This window comes from Lonchura striata, chromosome 3 (genome assembly GCF_050655825.1).
Source record: "Lonchura striata isolate lonStrDom1 chromosome 3, ASM5065582v1, whole genome shotgun sequence".
Classification (NCBI taxonomy): domain Eukaryota; kingdom Metazoa; phylum Chordata; class Aves; order Passeriformes; family Estrildidae; genus Lonchura; species Lonchura striata.
The window spans coordinates 105318032-105339253 of NC_140705.1; the positions used below are offsets into that span (position 1 = coordinate 105318032).

At 33.9% G+C, this 21222-nt stretch overlaps 1 protein-coding gene across 2 annotated transcripts in view; it reads left to right on the forward strand.

Moving 5' to 3' along the window:
• SPATA17 (spermatogenesis associated 17) overlaps nt 1-21222 on the forward strand; it is an 84341-nt gene that overhangs the window by 9384 nt on the left and 53735 nt on the right. For both annotated transcript variants that reach the window (XM_031504245.3, XM_085577154.1), the window contains exons 4-5: nt 1062-1112; nt 6701-6804. In XM_031504245.3, the coding sequence (XP_031360105.3) occupies nt 1062-1112; nt 6701-6804 (155 nt within the window). The remainder of the gene's footprint in view (nt 1-1061; nt 1113-6700; nt 6805-21222) is intronic.

The following is a 21222-nucleotide window of genomic DNA, read 5'->3' on the forward strand; positions in this document are numbered from 1 at the left end:
GCTCTCCACAGACAATTTGCTTTGGATCAGACTAGGCAATTCAAATAACACTAATTACAGTGAAACCCTTTTATAGTGAATTCCTGTTTGCCATGGGGGAGAAAATCACTATATCAGGGGAAAGCACTTTTGCCTTTGATTTGTGTCTAAAACATGAGAAACACATAAAAGCTGCATGTTGTGCTAAATAAAGGACATACTCTTGCATTCAAAGTACTTATATTTTACTTTTTATGATACAATTGTGAATTATGTTCATTTTGCATTTGTAATTAGAGGGCGGAACAGATGTGAAAGCTTAGTTTAAAGTGATGTATCCATTAAAATAACCTATGCTGCCAAGTGATTGCTTAGTATAATAGGGGATTCGTTCACTATGAGAGGAATTCTACTTTATTGGAAGGAAACCAGGACTTCAGGAAATGTTTTCTATATCAGGGGATTCACTGTAACATGGTATCATTGTATTTATGATTTTATGATGTTAAAATGCATATTAAATGAAACAAAATTCCCAACGATTACTCGGGAGGCAGCTAAGTACATAACATTTAGTACAGATGGTTGGAAGGCACAATTTTGCTCCATCACTGCATCCGTATCCTTGAACGATTTCGACTGAAGACAGCATTTCTCTGAATTTTTCATTAAACCAGACATCTTGAAATATGAATTCCTTTTATGTTTCTGTGAGTTTTGGCTAAAAGAACCCCAGTGAATAAATCATACAATACTACATGTCACCAGCACTTGTGAATATTTCTGCTTTGTTATTCTACTCTCAGTAGAGCACCATTGATTATCAAACTCAGCGGAGAGCATTTTATGATCATATATCTCCATTAGCTCCTAGTTTGACTACCATAGATTTTTCTGGTTAAGCCTGCATTATGTATTAGGAAGCCTATCTCTTCAATACAAAGTTTGATTTTATTCTCTCTAAGCTTAGAACTCTTATTATGTATTATGTATAAAGATTCTTATCTTTTATATGTAAAAATAGCTGGACTGTCTTTGTGTAACTGAAATATGTGCCATTTTTTTCTTTTTTTGATTCACAGAGAGCATATTTTATTAAGAAGCTGAAATTCTACAATGAAATGGCTGTCAGGGTAAATATTTCTTCACTTGTTAAACAAATGAAAAGTCAATTGTGCTCTGAATTTACTTTTAATAAAATGAGCAAAGCAGAATAATATACACTTGATTGATATGCTGATGGCAACAGCAGGAAATACTACATAGTTAAAAATTAAAGTTTCACTGAGGAGTCAGGGTTGTATTTGAAAACTGTAGCTGAATTTGTGGTACCTGAATGTGTCTTTCCCAATTTAAATGCCCATTGGACCTTATCATGTATGATACTGATAAAACCCCCAAACATTCTATCTGCCAGTGTTCTTACAAATATAAGAACATTTGTTCTACAAAAGTAGACATATATTTGCAATTCTGACAAACTACAGGGCTGATAAGCTTGTTGATGTGGCTGTGCTTTTTCTCTTGTTAGTGTATGATATTTGCTGTATTGAGTCTCAACAGTAAGAGAGCACAGGACAATTTCATTGCTTAAACACAGAGGTGGAACTGAACTGATCTCATTAATGATATTAAGAGTGTATTTTGCTAGTTGAAGAAGTGCATAAACAGACTTTGGACTTCATTGAATCCACAGCAAATGAAGTTTGTTGTGAGTGAAACTGCAAAACATATTTAACTAGAAATTAGCTTTTTTTTCCTGAACTTTGAAACTGCACTTGAACAAATATGTAAAACAAATATGGGGAAAACATAAAATAATTTTTGGGATTAAGTCTTTTTATGTTACTTACTTCTTTCATTTTGTGATATAAGCCTGCTTTACTTTAGAAGTCTATCTTTTTATGCCAGGCACCTTATATTTTGAATTCTACCAAATGTAGGAATATGGTGGCAATGGAGATTAACCAAGGGATTAATGCAGAGAAACTCATGTAGAGTAAGAAGATTTTTAGAATGGATTTTAATTTTGTGGCCTTTCTAATTCCAGATTGACTCAGAGTCAAGAGACCTGTACTCATCAGGTGTTTTGCTTAGTTCTAGTTCTCTCAAAGGCACAAATTAGAATCTTACATTTTGTGCATGTTGAAGAACTGTAGGTGTTTAATAGCAGTTTAATACCTCACAAATGGACCTTTTATTGTCGTTGTAGTTCATTCCTTACTTAGCAAGTTTGAAAGTATTCTGCAGTGGATAAATGCTACTTACTCATGGGGCTGAGATGAGTGAGAAAACATAAGATGTAAGCCAGCTCTTACAAGTTGCCTCTGTACTTCCAGAATATATTTGAAGACCAAATTTCAGAGGTGATTATGTATTCTAGTCAAATGGAGTTTTGCATTTGGTCTTTCATTTTTAAAAGAAATTGAATGTGTTCTCATTCATTTGTAATGGAAATATAATGTTGAATCATTAGGTGACATAAATCTTCAAAGTACCATTTTTTCAGTCATGTCCTTTTCTTTAATGGAAATTTAAATCAGTAGAAAACAATAGAACAGATCTTTATTTAGTTGCAACTGTCAGAATCTGATTCTCCTCTATCTAAATCTTGTGCAGCCATATCTGCAGAGCAAACTTTGAATGCTACCAGTCTGAAACACTGAATGCTTTTGAGGTTTTTTTTTTCTCCTGTGTTTCTTGAAGAAGTAACCAAGGTCCAATAGCAAATCAGGCCTGTTTGGTTTCTCCACAGATCATGTGTGCTCAAACTTCAGGCTTTCTAAGCCAACAGTTCCTTATATTCACTCATCATGAGCTTGATTCATGATTGTGTTCTAAAAATATAGCAATAACTGTATATGTTTTTCTATTTAACCACTTTGTTTTGCCTCATGGTATTAACTATTTATTTCACTTTATAGCCACTCTTTAGAAAGGGTGTTTCAGTTTTGGCATTTGAAGTATTGAGGGCATACACAGGCTCATAGTTTTGAAATCAGTCTACATATATTGTCCTTCTGGGTTGCATTTGGTTGCAATCAGAGCTATCAGTTTTACCTTTTAAAATTAAATCATAGATCTTGTTTGGATCAGTTTCAGTTTCAAGGCAAAGTATGATTCTGTCTCTTAAAAGATTGAAGAGATTGAAGATTTAATCTTTTTTTCCTGTAAATTTTCAGCAACAAAAGTAATCCTATGGCAAAAAAAAAAAAATCCACGAGCAGATGGCTTTTGATATATCAAGGTTTTGCCATTTGTTTTAGTGCTTAAAATAAACATTATTTATAAGACCACTTACATTTTGATGTTACTTAATGAGGAATATGCATCATTGATTTGACTAGCTTAAGAGGTCATTTAGAACTTGCCCGTTAACAAGCTGTAATCTGCTGAGCACACAATGACTTTGTTTAAAATTATCTGTTCAGTGCTGATCAATGACAATAATTGTTTTGTACCAATCACTGTTGAAACTTGCTAATTACTTTGAAGGGCATACACACACTTGTCTCTTCTTTTTCAAGAATTTTTTAAGCATTCACCTTGGAATTAAAAGAAATGCAGTTATAACATTATACTTCTTTATAAAAGGAAATATTTAGAACTTTTACATTGAAAATATGAGCATCATCAGAAGCTTTTTATATAAAAAGGTCTTTCCTAAAGAGATTAATCTTCAGTTTTGGGATCTCTGACATACAGCATTACGGGAAACAGAAATCAGGCATAAAATAATCTGAGACACTATGCAGTTTTTCTTAGGTTTCATTCAATTGAAATCAGTGAGTTCATTCTGAACAGAAAGTGCTGTAAAAAAAGGTAGAATGCAGCACTTAATTGGTATACTGAGCCCTTTGGAGGTAATTATGGCTTGGTACTATTTGAGCCTTTTGTCTTTCAGTTTGAGTTTTGATCCTTTAACTCAGAAATATCCAATTCTGCATTTATAACTGTGAGGTGAAGACTGTCAGAAAGAGTTTCAAAGGGACCATAATCCTGCATTAATGAGCACATGGCTATATGGGAGCCAAGTTGCTCTTGTTGAGAAATTTTGAAGCCAAACAGAAAAACAAAGCTAAGATCCTTATTCACATGCAAAGGATTTTGCTTAATCCCAGATCTCTGAAGGCATACTCATTCTATGCTCTTTCTGTATTCCTTTTTAACCCAATAAGCTTCTGTATGAGAAGATATGAAAGAAGAATATGAAATTTACTATCACCTTGTGCAAAGCAGCATGTCTAGAACCTTTCTTGTTCCTAGAACTCTCATTTGTTCATATTATAACAATATGTAGAGGTCCAAACCCCTTTCATTAAAAAAACAACAAAAAACTAAAACAAAAGCAAAACTTAGACCAAAATGAAAAAAAAAAAAACGCAAAAAAACCAGAAACAAAACAAAGCAAAGCAAAGCAAAACAAAACAACAATAAAACAAAACAAAAAAAAAAAAAAGCAAAAGCCGAAAAAAACCCCCAAAAACCAAACAAAACCAATCACAAACAAATAACATCATATAGGTAAAAAAATACAATTTTTGAAATTTGTTCAAGGTTTAGTTGGGAAGGGACAAAAATCCATGCTGATACACAAAGGGGAAATAGAAGAATATATCAAAACTGGAAGTTAATATCTTCTTATTCATAATAACTAACACATTCCTCAAAGAATTGCTGACTGCTTTTCTGTGATTCTTATTCTCTTGTTAAATCTTGCGTAAAAGGATAATTATAACTGTACCCCAAGGTGCCATCAGTTGAGGCCAAATGTTGATTTTTACTTTGAAGAATAGTGTTTGGGGGTGTGTGAATGCAAAATGGTGCCAAAGTATGAAATATTCAGCCCTGCCTTGGTGTCATTTTAGATGGCTCCAGTAAAAGTCTGGAGGTGGAAAAATTTTATACTTTTGTCAGTTGTCACAGTGGTACAGAATTGGACTGCTCTGGAACTGGTAGGAATGGAGTGAGTTTTGCCTGTTACTGAAGAGCACTCCCAAGACTTGATCATAAAGAATCTGAAATTACTGAGTGCAGTTGTTACTGATAATCTGGGCATTTGACAGCTTTTTAAAATTAGCTTCTTCCTGACTCAAACACAAAAGCCATGACATTCTTTTCCTTCCCTTTTTTAAAAAAGTTGCTTATTTAGAAAGAGGTAGGCTAGGAAGAAATGGCAAATAGCACAAACACATGGGTTTCACTCCACTTAAAAAGTCATTCCGTGGTTCTGGAAAGAGAAAGGTTGATGTAAAGAAAAAAAACTTCCTTATAGATACACTGAAAAGTCTGGTAGCTACATGCCCACAGGAAAAGGAGAGTCCTTAGTACATTGCAACATTTTACTTTTCTGTGCGTTTAGATAAGGGGAGTTGCTTCTGGATAGTAAAACCTCCAAGTTTTTGCTTTTTAGGTTCTGCCTTTCAGCTGTTATGTCTTTTAAGATTTCAAAGCTATAAAGGTCAAAGAGATGGATGTTGAAGCAAATAAAGCAGCTGCAGACTAGAAGATAGAAATTGTGAGATTAAAGTAAAAAAAAAATTGAGAAAAAAAGGAGACAAAATGCAATGAAGGAAATAAAGAATATTTTGCAGGAAAATTAGCAATAAATTCAAGGATGGAACAATTTAAATATGGAGGAGCTAGAGAGGAAAAGATGGTTACTCTGTTTTGCAGATGTAGACATCCAGAGTACACTGACCTCTTATGGCAAGGAAAATCAGGAGTAGGAGTAGCCCTCAGTATGACTGAATAGAGCAAGTTATATCTTTCACCTCTACATGTTGTGGCATGGGGATAAATATAACTCACCAAGTGGTGGTCCTGATAGCTTTTTATCTAATTACAGAATCATCTAGGTTGGGAAAGGCCTCTAAAGTCATTGAGTACAACCTTTGACTGATCACTACCTTGTCAAATAGACCATGGCACTAAGTGCCATGTTAATTTGTTTCTCACTCTTTCAGGGATGGTGGCTCCACCACTTCCCTGGGCAGCCCATTCCAATGCTTAATTTTCCATTCTTAATGCTTACTTTGCCATGCCAAAAAGCAAATAGTTGATAAACAAGTAATGATTTCAGAAACATCATTATTAGAATTTTCAAGTATCAGATAAGGTTTCAACACATTTGTTAAAATCAGTTCTTGTGGAAAGTTGAGTAGACTAAGTACCTTTTTTCCTACCCTTTTTTTTTTTTTCCAAATGGTGCTTTTCAAAATGCACCAAAATATTAATGCTTTTTGTTGGAGGATGCTACCTAATTTCTATTAATAATAAAAATTTATAACTAGCTACAGATAAAGAGCTTTTCTTCTCTAGGCTAGGCTTTCTCTGTTATGCAAGAGAATAGTTTTTCTTGAGAAGAATGAAGCTAATGTGGAACAAATAGACATGAATCATTTTACATTGGCGATAAAAGGAGTACAATTTATAAATGTACTTTCCAGAAAGTCTGATTCATTGATTTTCAGGGAAACCTTTTGTTCACTTTACACCTTTGCAGAGCACAAAGGTGAAAGTGTAGCAGGAGATGTTGGGGAGGTGGTGACTCAGTGCTACAATATGTTACAACCTTCACTAATTTCTTCATTGAAACTTACCAGTGCTTCTACTTGCTATCACTTTTAAGGAAAGAGGTACTTGGGATCTAGTACACATATTTGATATGCATGCAGACTTCTGATTTGAAATATACTAAGCAAGTATTTATTTCCTCCAGATCCAGAAAACGTGGCGAGGCTATTACGTTCGGAAGTATATCCATAATTTTTATGCACTGAAGAAATACCTGGAAGCTGTTTCTATGAATAATGAGTTTGTCAGGTAAAGAGAAAAGCTCTATGTGGTAAAGCATTCATTTGCTCTTCTTTTATTTGTAGAAATTTGTGGCACTAATTAAACTATTTCTTTGAGTGTAGGTTCCCCTCCATCATCAAATATATATATATATCAGTCATCATTCTCTTTATCCTGTGCCTATTCATATTGCACCACATTCTGTTTTCATTTACACTGTTATGAATTCTGAATAATTTCTTTGAATTCATTAGGTGTGCTCTGAGTTTGTACTAGTTTAAGAAAAATGGATTTGGCTATTCACCTATGCTCAGAACTTGTAGGTTATTATGCCCTAAATAGGGTTTGTTTAACTAGATTTTTTCCCCAGTATACACAAGCTAACCAAAAATTTATTTTTATAATTTGTTTTTAATATGGATTATTGACAATGAATGCAAGGGCATGATTGGATTTAAGTTTCATGCATGAGCCATACTATGAATATTAATTGGAAAGAAACTGGTGTGGATGCAGTAAAGCAGATTCTTTTCATAGTTACAGAAGAGAACCAATAGCTTGTCAGATTTCTGTCTAGTACTGTTCTTGCTCTATGTTCTTACTCTATTTCTCCTATCCATCCATTTTACTTAAGCTGAAACCTGTACTTAAGCTGAAACCTCCCTAAGATAGAGGTAATTATTTCCCTTTGGTAGATTTGATATCCTGATCCATGATCATTACTCAGACATCAGTGGAAACAAACATGAAATGCTGGGTGACCATGATCATTACTCTCTTAGTGTAAATGAAAGCTGTTGGACAAAATCCATGCAGTGTTTGCCGTTCAGAATGTCTGAGACAAATCTCAAGTACAAAATATAAGGGAGTCTAGTAAACCAGTGTTTCTAGAAATCTTGTCTAAATCACATGGCAAAGACTGTTACATAAAGCAGCATATGCATGTTATATATGAAAAAATCCAGGATTATCCAACTTGCTGTTTTTTTATGATATTATTCTACCACGGTACAGCTGGTGCTACATCCTCTTGGTTATAACATTATTTCTTGTGCATTACATTGTTACATATAATGAACGATACTGATAATCACCTACCTCTGATCTCTCATTATTATTCATTTAAGTGTATTCTATGCAGAAATTTAGGTCACAACTCAGCAAAACCAGACTTAAACATTCTATTATAGCTTCAATGCTATCTTGATCTGAAATCCCTGAAATATTCTCTCTTCTTGAAAAGGTAGAATTCTAGGATGACTAGACAAAATCTTGGAAAATAAGTGAAGCCATGACTTCTCTGGTTTAAAATCCATACTACTGGATGAATTGCAGAAACAGAACCTGCTTCTCTGCTCATAATTTTTCTATCATTCTTTTCCATTCCCTGCCTAAACCTAGACCATGGCTCGTAAGTAGTTGCTTAGATTGACCTTCGATGTGTGCCAACAAAACAAGATAGCAAGTGGTATTCCTCCTGCACTGTGAACATGGATTGCCTGGAACTTTGTATTTTATTTTCCCACATCCACTATAGATCTCTTCTGGGTATAACTAACTTTGGAAGACTACAAAAATATTTGGTTTTCAGTACTTTGACATATTGATCAAATTCCCTAGTATTTAGTTTAGGTTAAAAACCATTAAAAACCATAAAGCCTATGCACTGCATAGATATTTTAACCAAGAAACACTTTTGTGCTCTTTAATATGTAACATGAGCAGTATGAATTCAAGTACATCAAAATGTGTTAAAGTTGGTCTGTGTGAGCTCTTATCTGGCAAATGATATATTGATATTTTGCTAATTTGAGTTCTGTGTTCCAGAGTTTACAGAAATACATGTCTTTCAGGTGAAAAAAAAAAATCTGTCTTTTCAATTTTAGAAAGTTAAAAATTAATTGTTGAGCTAATTTGGACAAATGGATCTTACTGTTGTTTCTGTTTTTAAAACACATGAGTTGCCAAGTGCAATCAAGAATCACTGCAGTAATCCCTTTACTGGGGTACATTTGAAAACTAATATGTATATCACCTTCAACATTCTTCTTATGAAATCTAACAGATGTTTAGTGAGGATTAGGTGTAGGCCCTCAGCCAAACAGATTTTTCCTGTCATTGGGCTAAGCTGCTGCCAACTACTTTGGCCCCAAGGTGGCCCACTGTGTTTCTTATGTGGAATACTGAGCCAGGTGGAGGAAAGATTCTTCTCATATTTTCATTAGCCATCACATTGGCTCTGAAAAAGTATAACCTCACTGTTCATAAACATTTTTGCATATAAAAATGATTGCAACTGTGCACTGTAAAAAACACAAGGAATTGTCAGAAATAGAAGGAATGCATTTATGAAATGGCTGGGTTTTATTAAAACATCAACATTATGCAAATTTACTTGTTGATAGGCAGAGAGACTGATACACTTGTGCACTCAGATTAGACTGCCTTTGAGTATTTCACGTTTCTAGAACACCATAAAGCAACACAACATGGAAGATTAAATAATGCACATGAATACATGAAACCAACCCCTGCCTCCCCCACAAAAAAGAAAAAGATATTTTTAATTTCAAAAATTTGTTTGAAATTTGTTCTTTCTAGAATTATGATGTAATTCTGAGTTGAACTACACTGTACATTTCTCTGTCTTATCTATTCTAGAGTAACACTGGCAGAATTTTTATTTGTCAATGCCTGTGTAAAAACACATTGCAAGTCTTTCTATCTTTTGGACACCAGAGCCAGGATTTGTGCCTAATTTTCTCCTCTTTCATTCAGGAGGAGCCTATATCAAATCATCCCTCACTCATTTCTAAGAGAAACTTCAGAGGAAGTTCTCATGAAACTTTGGACATTCTGTTAAGTTTCTTATAAGAATATCTTAAAAGAGTTATTGACCAAAGTTTGTTTTCTTCTCATTCCTCCTTTATCCATGTTTTTTTTAATTAAAGGACACTTCTAAGTGGTTTTCTCAACCTGTAGCCACATCTTTACCATTCAGCTTCAATACAAACTGTCCTTATTTAATAGCTGCCCTCATTTAGTAGCCAGACCTTTATCATTTGTCTTTGGTGTGAAAACCCCAAGAGAAAGTAAACTTAATAGAAGCTGCCCCAGTTTAAAGCCATAGAGGAATATAATTAAGTTTAACAGAAATTGATTTAACAGAAATTGACCTAAAATATAATTAAATAATAATAGTCATATTATGTGTGAGTTTCTACTCACTTAACAGACTGGTATGGCACTGATAGACTTAACAGACTTAAGGCACTGCCTTGGTCCAAACTGAAGATAACTCTCAGCTTTAGCTACTAGACTGGCTAAATTCCTCCAGCATTCCTATTTCTTCCCACTGCTATAGAACCACTAGGTCTGGTGGCTGGTGGTGTTCCCAGTAGAGTCCCTAGGAGTTATGTAGTGTTTGAAAGAATCCGTTCAGAGATGGAAAAGAACAAATTTGAACCCTAAACTCTGTCTACATAAGGACATACTCAGATTTTTCCTAATATTTGTACAGTTTAGCTCCAGTTTAGTGTAGTGATGAAATTATTTCATTAGTCGTGAGTTCTCTTTTACCTAAAAGATATAGGAAGTTCTTTATGAAGCAAGTAAGAACCTTGTTCTTAAATATTTATTCCACTATATTTTGTTATTTAGATTTTAGTAATAAATCCTCATCTCTAGCATCTGTTTTTACTTTAGTACCAATATGTATTGTATTCCATCTCAATATGGATTAGTTGGATGGTTTCATTTATAAATGTATGCATGAAAGTAAATTTCATTATTCTCAGTGAAGTTAATGTATTTAATTTTAAGGGAAAATAGTTTCTTTTGAAACATTCTTAAAGGTGCATTTACCATCTCTAAGAGCTGGCTAAATGGTTACAAGGGGAAATATGCCAAAAGCAATTAGCATTGGCTATAACTCCATATGATGCATTAGAATTTTGTTTTACATGAAACAGTTTCCAGTCCATGATAAGCAAATGGACATCAGTTCACATAAATTAGCATGCTGGTGCCATTATATCTGAAGAATTTATGGATGATGTCAGTTGCCCAACTGTGTGATTAACTTGCAGTTCTCTGCCTAAGGTTATCTACACACTGGCCTTTAAATTGTAGTAAAGGAACTTTGCTATATGTCAGGTGTGCAAGTAGAGATAAGATTTTGGGATGTATTGCTCCATTTACTGATGAATGGCACCATTTAAATTTTTCCCTAGGCACAGAACTGGCTAAAGAAAGCAGTATCAGGAAACTAACACAGCAGTGGCAAAGTACTGGCATTGGGGTTCTTATGTAATCAAGGCAGATAGTTCAGCTTTCTTGGCTACTGAAGAAACACTGACTTAAAGGTAGCAAACTAAGGCCTGAATCTACCTTTAATAAGCATCATAGTTTACATAAACACTGCTGAGTTTATAAATCACGACTTTCACACACTTGCAGGACCAACACCAAATTCTTCTTTCCATTGTTGGCATTAGTAGTGAGTGGCCCTGGAGAGTGTGGCTTTAATTCAAATTTGACTAGTTGTTCTATCTAGAAGATTTAGTTTCACAGTCATCATTAAGTCCAAGTCTTCAAGACATGTCAGGGAAATAGATAATACAAAGTGATAAAAATCACTTCTTTGGCAATATGTGTATTCACAAATCATTTGTGCAGCTTGATTTTTTTTATAACCCTAATGAAGAATGAAAGGAAAGAGTACTTACATGTTGCTGGTTATCTAATCTGATGTTTAGCTATTCTGTAAATATGCCTGAGAATGCAGTATGGAAAGAAGTAAGATTATCTATCTTATTCCAGATTACTGTACCATTTCCGAAGTGTATTTTCATTAAACATGGCAAGTACTTGGCTTCTTAAAATTTTTGAGGCATAGCTATTTTCCATGGAGTGGGCTTGAAATAAATCATTCTTTGTCACAGTAATATGAGGAAAACTTGCTCAGCCCCCACCTTACCAGTTCCTTTTTGATAATGATAAGTCCATATGATGGCCATTTTCTCAAGTGTCAAAGTGTTTTTAAGAATGTATATATTGTCTTATAATTCAATTAAAGTGTTCCTCATCATTGACTGCAGAAGCAATTGATTCCGTAGTCTATTTTCAATTAGTGCCAAAACCTTTCAGACAGCTCCTTAGAATTCTTGCAACAATAAAACCCTCATTTTTATAATGTTGTTTTTCACTTGATGTTTAATTAACTACGTTATCTTCAACCCAACTTTTTTTACTTGTCTTCAATGATAGGGAGAGGAAATACATTATGCTTTTTAATGTACTTACCTGTAATTTGAATTTTCTGGATATAATCTTACCCTGTCAGCTTTCTCTGTGAGCCTTAGAAATAGAGACAAGTGCCAAGTATGTTTTCTCATATTTAAATATTAATTTGGAGCGGTAGGTAACATAATTTAAGACATTCATGCCTTTTCCAGAGGATTTTAGGCGTAAGTGCTAGATTTCTAGAAATCTTAAAACTCTAATTTATTGAGCATCCTGAAGTACTTCGGTAGCCACAAATCTGATGCTATTAGGATAGGTAAGCTATAAAAAGATGAGCTTTTGGAGTTGATAATGAAATTGAAATGAAGTGTCTAAAGTTATAGAGCAGTCAATGGCCTGTTTTAACTCCATGGGAAAACACTTTCTGAATACAGTGAGATTAAGGTAGGAACAATTATGTTTACATAGGAAGCTGAATTTCCAAAAAAAGATTCAGCTCATATCCCTCGTCAGCTTTATTCTGTTCATGTCTCTCTTGAGCAAGGAGTGGAGGCAGCCTTTACCAGGTTTTTGCTAATTTTGTGTAAATAGTTGAAGTTTTGCAGTAAACATTAATACTGTAAGTAATGTAACTAGCTGCTTAGACAAGTCTTCAATAACATGAAGGCAGTATTTTCTCTTGTATTTTTATATAGCACTAAACACATCATTAGGATAAACAGATTAAACATGAAACTTTATTTCATTTGAATCCAAAGAAAATTTTTTTTTAATCTGAATGTGTGGAAAGAAATCTGAGATCCCTGTGTACACTCAGTGGACCAAATAGTCTATGGTGTAGATGATTAGTTTTGATGAAGGTAGAATAAAACAGTGTGACAACACAGTATTACAGGAGAACAGTAGTTCCATACCTGTGAAGTTTGAAGGTGCTGTAGTGCCTGGATAGATTTTTTATTTTGTAAAAGGTCTGTTAGAATTACTGACAGCTCATAAAACATTTTCTGTCGACAAAGACTGACTAATCTTGGCCTTTTAAACTGCCTCATAGAGACAGACTTCACACTTCTGTTTTGTCTGAAGTAGGATCTTCACAGTAAAATAAGTAGAAAAGGGGAAGAGGTACAGTTTCATTAAGCTCTAACATATCACTGACTGTCAGGTAGGACTTGTTATGCTGTCCATCCTCATTTAACTATCCCACAAGATCTCTTAATGAAGTTAAGCCCCAAGTTCACTCCAGTAATTCTGTGGCAAGAGTTTGTGCAATGTAACAATTCATCACTTGTCAGGAAGGCACTTTTAGTTTATACATTTAATAAGGGCATCCTCTAGCTTGGTTAATTAGAAATGAACAGTTTGCATATTTACTAAATGCAGAGTGTCATTGCCACCACGGCCTATTGCCTACATGAATTATTTCTCTATCTGCAATAAACAGCTGGGTAATTATTACTGCCATAATCAGATAAATTCCCTCTGTAAGGCTTTTCTTACATGGCAATTCTTTGAACTCATCCAAAGCTGAACAAAATTTATGAACTCCAGCAGCTAGACCACTTTTTCATAGTGTAGTGTCCCTGTTCGCTATTTCAAGGACATGTAGACTATCATAAATATTGTGTAAATTAGGAGGATAAATATGATTACCCAAAGATTACATATTAATAAACTTGATTTTCAAAATATAATTTTCAGGTTGTAACTGATCACATTATAGCAGTTCTGGTTTATCTAATTGTAAAGACATGACAGGCCATCTATATACAGGCTATATGAGGTTATCAGGCAAGGGCTCTACCACTTGAAGACTAAAGACTCTTGAAGAAGTATATAAATATTTTTCATGTGCCATAGTCACTTCAGTTGTTTAGGTCATTAGAAGTATGACAAATATTATATGCCATTTGCTCAACTCACTTAAGCAGATTTATTGTTATTAAAATAAGGTGATGGTTCTTTTTGTTGTGCTATTTTCAGTTTAATAATGAAGTGTAAAATTTAAACGCATTCATTTATGTGTTACATAAGAAAATTGGATATTTCATTTATTTGTAGGAGCACTTTATATACAATTATATAAATAAGTTTTCTCTATGCTACCCAAGTATTCCAGCTCATATATGAGTATATCTGCAGGTACACATTAGTGAGTACTTAATTTACACATATGGATTTTCCAGAACATGCTATAATGTAGCTTATTTTTGAGATCTCCAAAGAAACAAAAAAAATCAAAAGACATGAATGTTGCTTTTCCTAGTTGGTACACAATAGCCTATTTGATCTAACACTAATTTGTTTTAATCATAGTGTAAGATCCTGTGTCTGAGTGCTGCTAGAAAGGTGCCAGTTACTGTTCCCTTACTTCATAACTCTTTATCAAACAAGTAGCATTACTCACAATTCAGCAAAATTCTCAGGGATATCAGAATGTTAAGGAAGGCCAAACAAAATAAAGTGTTCTTTAGCACTGCTCTACCCAGTGAAAGGCTTTTGAGATTAGACTCCCTTTATAATTTCCAATTTATGTCAGAGCCAGAGAAATAGGAACTACAGCAGTGAAGACCTTTAAAATGATCCACATCTCAGTGGTTTTTGTTATTGAAAGTGTGGTGACTTTGCACTGCTTTTTTCCAAGTTTGTGATTTAGTTTTTGTCTGAGGATGTGAAGCCTTATTGATCTTTCTTTGGCATTCAGATTTTTTTACAGTGGAAAATTACAGTCCTTTGCTTTATATTGGTGTACATTATATCCCATGAGATATCATAGAATTGCATGAGTTGAAAAGCAGTATACAGTATCTCATGAGGACATTTTTGTCTTGTTTTAAAGGAAAAGTGTCCAAAATGGAGAAAAAAGGGGATTTAAAAATTTGTCTTTGTTAATTGTTTTTTGATTCTCTAAATAATTATAAATAGACTTTTCTGTTATCTAAAGACAGTTAAGCCTCTGAAATGGTCACTTAGAGAAGAAAACAGAAAGACTATTTATCTTCTATTTTTACAGTCTAGAACAGAAGTGAGTAATTACAAAAAAGTGTTGGTTTTTTGTTCTAGTAATAATGAAAACAATGTTATTTGGAATCAGATTATCTTGTCTCACTTCAGATCTATCACCAATATGATGTCTATCAATATCTAATTTATAGCAGTATCTATAAAAGGACCACTAAGCTTTGACTGAACAATCTAGTCTCGATTTAATAACATCAAAATACATCAAAATATAGTAAATACCCTTTTAATTATAATCCAGGAGTTAATTACCTTTGACGTTCAAAGTATGTCCTATAGTTCCCCACTGAAACAGTTTCACTTTTTCTTTGAACCGTTACTACTTGTTATATTCAGCTCTACTAGACTGAAAATTTGACATAAATAGCAGAGATCATTGAAAAATGTTATCTCTGCTTAAAATAATTTCTGATACCATTTTGGACAGACCTTCAAACATCCTTTAAAATACTATTAGCAACAGAACTCAGCACAGTTATGATTACTAGGAAGTGAAAATAAAATATTTTTTCTTCTGTCCATTTATGCATTCATTTGTATGAATGCTTTCTATCATGTGACAGAGCTTCTTCATATATCTATGAATCCTGCTTGAAATACCTCTTTTAAAAGCCATAATTATTCACATTGTGAGCATGACTTTCCTTAAACTGTGAGAAAATTTTATTTTCTCCTTTCAAATTCCTCAGACTCTTCACCTTGTAGGGATAATTTCAGGAGTCCATTAACTGGTTTATCCTTGACAGTGAAGCTAAATCCCCATGTTTTACCTTGAACTTCACAATTCCTGCTACCTTCAAACCAAATCAAGAAACAAAGTGTTTCAGGAAACAACATTTTCCACCTCTCTTCTCCAAGTAGGCTATTCTATTCTTGTCCCATTAACTAACTGTTTGCTAGACGTTTACAGCATCTTCTAACAAACTGATTTGGTCTTTCAGCTTGCATGGCACCCAAATGCATGCAGCACTGATTTGCCTACTTGTACTTGGTGGAGAAGCCTCACAACCATCTACAGCATTGTGTTTGGCCCCTCAGGAAAGATTTAGTACTCTGAGCAGTAGTTTATGTGCTTGGGTACAGACAATGGAATACATTGGATGTACTCTTTAGACATGTATAATTGGATGTTGAAATTTATAATCAAGTGTAGTCTCATATTAGGTAGAACCAAAATTTCAGAGAACAGACTTTAATTCTGAGTGCAATTTCTGCATGATATACTAAAAACACCTGATTTTTTTTTTTTCTGGTGTTAATTACTTCAAAGTTTTCAAGAAGTAAGAGATAACATTTCCTAACACTTCTGAACATTTGGATCTAGTTGATATTTTCAGTTTGGCAATGAGCCACTGCTGTGAAATCACATACTAACAAATAGTACTGCTGTATTAAAAAAAATGTGTCAGATCTCTCCCAAAATAATTACAATTGCTATGTAATAAAACTTTTCATTTACTGTGTCTTTCATAATGTTTTATACCTCAATAAAAATGACATCATAGATGCTCAAGTGGTAGCACCATTCCATGAATATGAAATCGAGAAAACCATGAGGTACCACAAAAATCACTATGAAGTTGTGAGTCTTGGCATTGCTGCTCTGTCATACGTAATAGGTCATTACATAAAAGCTCTCCCTGCCTTGCTGTTGTAAAACCTTTTTAATGTTGACAATGTGTACCATTTTACTTATCAATGTATGCACACTTTTATGTGAAAGGAAGTGAGGGAGATGAGTTAGTGAGTAGACCTCAGTCAAATTGTTTCATAATACTCTGAGAAGGAAAATCAACTTAGCTGATGACCTTTAGAAGCTATAACGTCATGTTTGCTTTCTAAATCACATAATGTTGAATATTGTAAATGTTGCCAAGTACCATATATTAAAGTAAAAAAAGTACAGATATGTCTACATTGTACTGCACTGCAACAGAGAGATAACAGTTAGCTTAAATGAGTTCATTCCAGTACTGGGAACAGCTTAACTGTAGCAAAGCATAGCAGTGAGCTTTCCTCTAGTTATTACTGTGCAGATGGTAGCATATATAGTCTTCTGGGAATTTCAGTACCAAAAGATAACAGATACTTTCACATGACATTCACTAGAAAACTTCCAATGGTATTTGGCTCTGGTGAGACATCCTCTTTTATATGTTGCAGGAAAAATTAGGAACATGACTGCTCTCTTAGCAGCTTAGCACTGACACTGTGCTAAAAATGACCGCTGCTGCTAAACTGCTGTCAGAATAAATTGTGTTGGGGCTTTGTTATCCATTCTGGGCCAGATTGGCTTTGTTACCCTCAAAATACTAATTTCACTGTTTAAGCTAATCACCAAATACTAATTTCACTATTAAAGCTAATCAATCAGGCTGATTTTTCATGAAGGGGTCAATAGCAAACAGACATTGAGTGAAAACATTTTTGCTGTTGATAGGTTTTTCAGTACAGACCTGGGCATAAATAAAGTTGAACCAGTATACTTGGATATGGTTCCTGTGCCAGCAGAAGCTTTGGTGTTTAGTTGCTCTTATGCCACATCCATAATAGGTGGAGTTTACAGTTGAATGAAATAAAAATAATTAAGCTGAAAAATCATTGTTTAGATTGGACCTTTTACAAATTTTTTTAACTTCACAGCATTTTCTGCTGCCAGTGAGGATAAAGTAAATTTGCCTTAAGTATATATATACACAAGGGAAAAACATTTGAGCCAAGAAGTTTTCACGTTTTGAGGAAATAGAATAATCTTAAGAGACTATATGAAAAAATGTAGGTTTTTAGTGAGGAAAAATTCTGTATGAGTTGTTATTGAAACCTTAATTAGAAGATTCTGCATTGTGGGTTAGGAAAATAGTCTGGTTTTAATTCTTAGGTGCCTCTGCAATCAGTAGCTTGAAAGGCTGTTGCAGTCTTTTGAGTAAGTGTGCAGCAGTGGAAATTGGAGGGATAAGAAGGATGCATCCATCTGTTCGTCCCTATCGCCTGGTACATGCTGTGCCCTGATCTCCTGATCTGCACAAGGTATTCATTCACTGTGTGCCCTTCACCACCATGTTCATCACATTTCCAATGTCGTGTATTGATCACACTGTGGACCTTGACAGTGGAACTGGTGTGTCACTTAATTCCATTGGCACTGTACACTACATGATTAAGGGGAGATGGACAGACAATGTGCCACTATGCACAAATTATAATGGGATTTTAAGGTGTTATGATTTTTTTTCTGTAAACTTAATAATGATAGGAGATACAGGGTGTTTTCATATGTCTACACATTGACTTTATTTTAATTTTTTTCATATTAAGGATTCATATTTCCTGTTCACTGCACTACAGTGACATCCACTGCAGAGCAATAATATTCCCTCAGATCTTGAAGAGAGTATCATGATTAATTTGCTGAATGTATTCATGTAAACATTCAGATTTTAAAATTAGTAAGAACTTTTGACTTCTATTTGTGGTAGATCTCTTAGGCAGTAAGATACCTCACACCACTAATAATTGACTGCTGCTTTGAGTGTCTATCAAACTGCAACTTGAGATCAAATATTTTGGTCAAGGAATTCTGTCAGGATACACACAGGAGTATACATCATGGTAGAGAGGAAAAGAGAGTTACAAAGATACCCTGTTTTGCTTACTAAATCTAAAGGGGTTCATTTAAAAAATGAGAAAAATGTTGAGGATGAGCAAGCTGACTGATGGTACATAGCTAGCATAAGTATGTAGTATGTATATTCTGTTAAAACTTTGCCTTCAAAGTACAGAGTTCTCTAAACTATTTTTACATCCTAGGCTGGTCTATAGATATATTTCATTGTTTTCCCAAATTTAATCGATTAAATCAAACAATATTATCATGGCAGGTTATATATAGTCCATTCTCACCTACACCAATGTGACGTTAAATCAAGTGGCATGCAGTGGTATACCAAAAATTATTGTGTCACTAATTTTATTTTACCCTCCATATTCTGTATTTGAGCTGGGAGAATGATATATAGTCAGGAAGATTAAATAGGTTTAGGTTATCTCCTCGTATGCTAAAGTTACCTACTGCTTCTGTTGCAGGAATTTTATGATTTGGTGTCTGGACTGTTTAAAATCACAATAACTTAATACTTTTTCTGGATACTCTAGGCAACTATACTGATTATTGGGTTTTATTGGATGCACTTTCCTTTAGTTAATATAAAAATTTTGTAATATTATTTGGCCAAAGGACCACAGAATGCCAATGGAAATGAAACAGAATGCAATAATTTGATAAACTTAATAAATATAAGTCAGTGTGAATTTGTAAAATGATAACGTTCTATGCAGAATTATTAAAATCTGTATATTACTGAAATCATTACTTGAAGACCTTTCCAAAAGTGCCAGGAACAATATTGTATGTATATTTTTAACCTTTATACAGACAGCAGGAGCACTGTCAACTGAATTTGCATCTCATAGCAGGAACCAACACTATTGCTTACTGCATAATGAAGAATCAGAATAACAATAAGTTACCTTGTCAGATGATTTTTTTTTTTATTTTTGAACTATATAGAGCAAGTAATTTTATCATTAACAATTCAGTAGGTACTTAACAGATTTGTTACACAAGATCATTTTTAATTGTGGGTTTTGAGCACATGTGTTGATAATAGTATTCCTATTTTCAAAATCATGAAACATTCCCTATGACAAGGACAACATGCTTTGTGTTTGCCCGTATATTCATGGTTTTGGTAAAAAAATACATTCTGAACTTGCCGTAGCAAACATTTATATTCTTCTGATTTGTTTAATAATTTTGAGATCATGATAAAACATTACATCTGTTAAAATCTCCACATAATTCTCCTAGAAAGCTATTCAATAAATATGTGTGGGAGAGAAAGTCTGATTGGACTAAACTTACATGGAAAGCCAGGTTAGTAGGAAGATGCAATAGCTGCTGTTAATATAGTGAGATAGGCTTTAAGATAAAGAAAAGATTATGTGTTAAAATAGTTATCCAGTTTTTGAGTTTTTAAATAAGCAATACTTTTCCAGCTATGAGCTATGCAACAGACTGTTTGCTTACAAAAATAGAACAAGATTATCAAATAACCTAAAACATGTTTTGCATTTACAGAACTCTTTTTCTCCTGCAAAATTTACTTGAAGCTTTAAAAAAGCAGGCTAAACAATTTGCCTTCTCCCACTTCACACTGAACCAGGAAAGGTTGATCCTGAAGCAAAATTGGTCCAGAATCCATAGTGTCATGTATCACAGCTAGTATTCATAATGCCACTGAGATGATACCTATATATCCCAAGAAAAGATTGCTCAATGAACTCATCATATTTGCAAACAAAGAGAAGACTGACAGGGAGTGTACTTATTTAATCCAAGAACCATTTAGTTTCAATTGATTTCCTATTGACTTTAATAGAATTTGAATTTATTTTCTCTGGGAAGACATACATGTAGAAGACCCCAAGCATGAAACTTCCCAGTGAACACATTTCCAAGCTGTGTGGAACTCTAGCTGCATTTGGAAGGTTAAGTTTATGTCATTAGTATCACTTATCCTTCTACACATTATTCTGTATGGCAACGTTAAAACCCCTGCACAGTGCATGACATGTTAATACTAATCTGCTAATGTGTGAAATAGTATATTCATATCTAACTGCTTTACATTCTCTGCTTTTGTTGCTCCTTTTCAAATGCTTGAAAGTATGGTAAAAAAGATGAAAGTTTCGGGTTCAAATAGCTTGAAAATAAATCTATATTTATGCTAAAACATCTGTGTTTCCAGTCAAGCAATGTTTGGACTGCTATATTCCACTTATTTTGTACTGCCTCTCAGGAGAGAATCATCCTGGGAGCTATTATTCCTGTGACAGAATTGTCTGCATGTTCTGTACAACTGTACAGGACAGTATAATGCCTGATAGAGATATTTTGGAACAACAGGCAAAATGAGTCTGCTGCAAAAGTATGCTGAAAATTATTTATAACGTCTTAATTTTTTTTCAAACTATGACATGGACTACAGTACAAGTATTACTGAGGGTATGTGATAATCAGGGATGATCATCATGATAGCACTGTCTAAAAAGATCATGAATTACCTGGAACTTCAACAAGTATTTTAGGCTTGATTTAATTTCAGCAAGTAATGATTATTAATA